Source organism: Poecilia latipinna, unplaced genomic scaffold (assembly GCF_001443285.1).
Source record: "Poecilia latipinna isolate Pla-1442-1.1 unplaced genomic scaffold, P_latipinna-1.0 Scaffold1173, whole genome shotgun sequence".
NCBI lineage: Eukaryota > Metazoa > Chordata > Actinopteri > Cyprinodontiformes > Poeciliidae > Poecilia > Poecilia latipinna.
In genome coordinates, this window is record NW_015113789.1 from 113,180 (window position 1) to 118,705 (window position 5,526).

The 5,526-nt window shown below is 38.7% G+C and overlaps 1 protein-coding gene across 1 annotated transcript in view; it reads left to right on the forward strand.

Moving 5' to 3' along the window:
• efhd1 (EF-hand domain family, member D1) overlaps positions 1-3,356 on the forward strand; it is a 9,416-nt gene extending 6,060 nt beyond the window's left edge. Inside the window, exons 2-4 of the mRNA XM_015053300.1 lie at positions 698-845; positions 1,836-1,970; positions 2,836-3,356. Coding sequence (XP_014908786.1) covers positions 698-845; positions 1,836-1,970; positions 2,836-2,970 — 418 coding nt within the window. The 3' untranslated portion in view covers positions 2,971-3,356. The remainder of the gene's footprint in view (positions 1-697; positions 846-1,835; positions 1,971-2,835) is intronic.
• Positions 3,357-5,526: the final 2,170 nt, after the last annotated feature.

The window sequence follows — 5,526 nt, forward strand, 5'->3', positions numbered from 1 at the left end:
AAAGAACTTTTCAGTTTTTCCCCCAAACTAACCGACTGAGTTGAGTAAAGATGCAGGTAAAGTTAGCTAAAAGATGACTAGCTAGCTAATATCAATACAGCACCTGTAGCTTAACAAGTAGCCTGTAGGCTACCAATGTTATTGTCTATGTCCATTTTGCCCCAAAATAGTCGTGTCCTGTGTGCGTGTGTGTGCGCGCGCGAGTGTGTGTGTATGACTTTGGTCAATCTTCATGACATCATCTGGATGTCATTTCCTGTCATTGTTTAAAGAGACAGTAATAATTCTGTATGTAAACTTCTGATTTTGAAGACATTAATAAATAAAGTGCTAACATTATTTCTCTCATTATTGTGGCATTTGGCAATGATTTAGTAAATAATTTAACAACAGTAAAAATAATTTAGTAATTGTAACTGATCTTAAACAGATCTGAACTTCAGACAGTGGAAAAATAATGTGAGTCTTTGTATTTGGTGTATGTAAACTTCTAGTTTCCACTATTAGCTGAGGCAGATATAAAACCACAGTAGCTGTTGGTTGTGAGGCTGGATCTGGGCCTTGGATGTTGGTGTGGCGTTCGTCCTGAGCTCCTGTTGCTGCGCAGTCTGGGCGAGTCATTCAGACTTTAGCTTTAAGCCGGGTTCGCTGCGGGTTTACCTTCCCCTGACCTCGGCTGCTTTTCTGCTGTTTTCAGATTTGACACTGGAAGAGATGGCTTCATCGACCTGATGGAGCTGAAGATACTGATGGAGAAGTTGGGAGCTCCACAGACTCATTTGGGCCTGAAGAACATGATCAGGGAAGTGGATGAAGATTTTGACGGCAAACTGAGCTTCAGAGAGGTGAGAGGGAGGTGAAGATAAAATGAGATTGGCCTGTGCTTGTGCACTGAATATTGAAATAGTCATTGAATTCTTGCAGCAGTGCTAATGTGTATAAATGTCAGAACTATAGTAGGCTAAATGTTTGAGCTGAGGCAGTACAACATCCTGAAAAAAGCAGAAGTGGTGACTGTGGATTACTTAGTAGTTCCACTGGTGGAGCTAACTGTGGGCCAGTGTGAGACTGTCTCAGTATAACCTATGAATACCATTATGAACCCTAAAAACTAGGGGAAATGTAGAATGCCATGTAATTTAAAGACAGAAAAGTGAGAATTATTCCTACGTCTGCCGTGATATTGCAGCAGCGTGATTGATGCAGACTCGCAGCAGGACAGTCACTGCTGTACCATTGATGACATGACAGAATGAGCCACTGCAGACACATTTTATCCATGCTCTTCCAGCAATAGATCTCCTGGCTCGAAGAAGTCTATAATCTATCAATTTAGTCTTTTTCTTCAGTTGTTTAAATTCCATCAGGTATATTCCAAGTACACAAAGTTTAACCTCTTTCATCTTAAACAATTCAGATAGACTCCTGATAGCACCTTCCAAAATCTCTGGGTTTTAAGATGCTTCCACAGACAACGGAAAAGAGTTCCTTTTTCAAAGAAACATTTTGTGCAAGTATCTGGAATATCACGGGACACATAATGAAGCCTAACACGTGTTACATACTGTGGGTTCTCATAAGCCATTTATATTACAGAAGTTTAAATCCTGTGTTTGTTTTTGTGCCATATCTGATTCTGTATCTAAAATGAAATAAAGACTTCCTCCTTGTCAAGTCCTCTGTGACTTTGGCTGTTATGTTTTCATGGGCGTTATCCGTTCATGCTGGCCTGAGCCTGAAGCATTGTGGTCCAGGTACAGGCTGACGTGTCAGTATGGTACCTACACAAACACAAACACGCTGTTGAACGAGTTGGGTTGTTTCCCTGTTTGCAGTTCCTGCTGATCTTCCGTAGAGCTGCAGCTGGAGAGCTGGAGGAGGAGAGCGGCTTGATGGCTCTGGCCAGGCTGTCAGAGATCAACGTCTCCACTGAAGGGGTCATGGGGGCCAAAGACTTCTTTGAGGCCAAGGTATGCTAATAGCTTGTTCTATTCCATGGAGTTAATCAGACCACTGTGTCATTAAGAACTGTTTTCTCAGACATTGATATGTAATCCACATATTTGATACGAATGAATCAGTCTATACATTCTATTACTGTGAAGCTGTCTACAGATTAATTTTACATTATCTTTTACTTAGCAATATAGTTGCTAAGTAAAACGGGAACTACATATGAACATCTCCACTGAAGGGAGAAATGTCTTTGTGTGTGGTTGGATGTGTGTGTGAATGAGTGAGAAAAGGCTCTGTGTTAGATTGAATTATTGTACAGAGAAGGTAATCCTGTGAGACTGGGAAGCATTTCCTTTAGTGGTGTGTCAGTCGATCAGCTGCCAATCATAATTGGCCGATTTCCATGAAAAGGTCTATAGTCATGTTCTTCTGAAACTATAATTATCCTCTACCCTGTAGCGATAAGCTCTTTGTTTAGCAGAGATATTATAGTTCATGCAGTAAATATCAGCAGCACTTCACTTTTTCCACATTATGTTGCAGTCTTTTCCATATTGTATTAAATTGATTGCTTTCCTCAAAATTCTACTTATTATGACAACGTGGGAAAAAAAGTTCTTGAGATTTTTTATAAATTTATTAACCAAGAAATTAACAAAAGTAATTCACGTGATATTAAGCTGTTTCCACTGATCATCCTGGAGCTGTTTCTACAGCTTGAATGGAGTCCAGCTGTGGTGAATTCAGATGATTAAATAGACGGGCGTCTGCCTTTACAGATCAATTCAAAGCCCCTCTGTTGACCTGCACTGTCTGCTGTGGGATCTGATATTGACAGGTGTGTGTGCCTGACGGTGTTTTGTCCTTGTGTGTTTTCAGGTTCAGGCTCTGTCCCAGAGCAGCAAGTTTGAAGCTGAGATTCGAGAAGAAAAAGAAGAACGCAAGAAACAGGAGGTGGAGAAGAAGGAGCGACAAGCTGCCTTCAAGCAGCTGCAGTCGGCCTTCTGCTCATGACCGCTGCAGCTTCACCTCAAGCAAATGTGTTGAAATTTAAAATGAGCTTACCACTCCACTCACACTGTAAGAAGCAACATAACTCAGAACAATAAGGTTTAAAAACCGAAAGGAAAGATGAATAAACGTATTTCATGCTAATGTATTTGAAACTAAATTTCCTGTGAAATCACAGGCCACTTTTCCATAGTTTCTGCAGCTACTCAACGAAACTCTAACATGCAGAACCATAGCTTCGGATGTGTACAATGATTCCTGGTGTTTTTTTTAAGTTTCTGTTGATCTGAATGGCTAAAGCTGCATTTCTGTGAATTTGTTTGGAAGATTTAACCCTGAGGGAACTCTGAATTATTTTTATTCATCTTTTCTACACTGTGTGCTGCTTGTGAAATATGTTTAACATTCCAGTTTTTCAGGGTTTGTGTCACCTGATGATCTTTACCTTAAACACGTTCCTAATTGTAGTGTGAATTTCCCTACCTTACATTTCCTACAAAAAAAGTGTGTTTAAAAATAAGTTAACGAAGCACTAAGGTCACATTGTGACTGTATGTTTTTGAACAAACTGCTCCTGTAATTGCTGGAGAGAATTAACAAAATGCGTTTGGCAATGATTTATGTATAAAGTCTCCCATCTCCATACTGTCGTATTTCATCATGAGGGATTTTCTTTGCATTTATTAGAACTGATTTCACCTGTCAGAGAACATCCCAGGTGTTGATGATGCTACGCTGCTTTTACTAAAAGTGATGTTTAATTCCACAGAAGGTGTTTGAAACTTTTACCTCCTTTATCGCAGAGTTTGCTTGAAATGACTAAATCCCAGCACAAAGTTTATCACTCACGCTGAACAATAAGACTTGTTGTTTGTATCCCACATAGTGGTTTCCCTCAACACACATCTAATGCATTTTGCGCACCTAAAGCAATGTGAACAGTAGACTGCATTTTCGGACTTTATTTCAGTCATACTGAGGAGCTATCCCAGGGTTACTCTGTGTCCCTGCTGTGCTTAGACAGGTACAGAATGACAAGGTCTGTTAGTTTTAGGCTTGATGTGAATCAACCTGTGTATCCTTGCAATTTGAAAACGCATATTTTTATGTTTTGGGCATGTTTGTAAGAGGCTGTGGCTGTGGGCATGTATATTTGGAGTCGTTAACACCTGATGACATAAAAGATTAAAGACGTAAGTAAGTTCTGAGAAGCAGCACAGGTTTCATTTTTAAAAGCACATTCAGCATTTGTTGCACAATTTCGAAATGCTTGGTGGAACTAAAAGTAATTGTTGGGGTTGGAGAAGGCTTCTGACTCACCCAGTCTAGATTTGGTTGGAGGTCCGGCTCATTGGTGTGCCGCTGCAATGAAAGCCAGATTTCTGCATGATTTGTTTTCAGCCAATAGGAAGGGATCTTTGACCTTTTCTCGCAGTCGATCTGATGTCAGATTATAGATGACTGCTGAATTCTGTTTCGTCTTGTACTTAGTGACATTGAGCTAGCAGAAAGCATGACCTTCCTGAAGTGGGATGCAGCTGTTATTACCTGTGTATTTCTTGCCATGACGTCACAATCTGCTGAAAATAAATTCCATTTAATTCCACAGACAAGAGCTGCAAGGTTGTAGGATTAACTGTAGTGTGTCCATAGCAACGTGTAACAATTCCAAACTGAGACTATGTTTAATGTAACGTTTCCAGTATTCATTGTGTAAATTGATGTTTCTTTTTTTTATTTCTTTTTTTTAAGGTTAAAATCTTTGTTTGATTTATCAGAGTTATATGATGCCAAATAATAAAGTGGTAAGTGAAATATATTTTTAGGCAATTGTATAGAATATGTTCTACCCTGTGTGGAATGAAACATTTTAACTTTAATAAAGGAAACTAAATCATTATTGGAGAATTGCATGTATATGATCCATCATATAGAACCAGTCGTTCCATTTTGCATTAGAGGAGTTCATGTCGTAACCGCCTGCTGGTCTAAAACCACATACACATGAAACCTGGTATATGTAAAGTTTGGTTTGATTTATATTTTGGGATGATGATGATTTGTTCTAACTTGAACAGAACATCAGCATCATAACTAGAGCTCACTGAAATCAAATTTTCTACACACACACGCATACAGGCTTGATGTGAATCAACCTGTGTATCCTTTCAATTTGAGAAAACGAATTGAAGGCTACAATCTGAATCCTTTTCATAAAGTTTACAGTTCTTATTAAGACAGGAATACCTTCATGTTACAATATTTGAAATAAACCATCTTTTTTGTCTAAATGCAGTCAGTTGAAAGCTGATGCATGTTTCAAACATTTTGTAATTGTAATATTGTATTTCCCACAAGTAGAACATTTTCAAAATCTCTTTTTCTTGCACTGTGTCTGCAGTTTAGCCTCCCTGATCAATCAATCAAATTTTATTTGTATAGCACATTTCAGCAGCAAGGTGCTTTACAACATTAAAAACAGAAATACAGAGTCATGTAACATTGAATAAACAGTAAAAAATAGATAAAAAATAAAGATGAAAACATTAAAACCCGCAC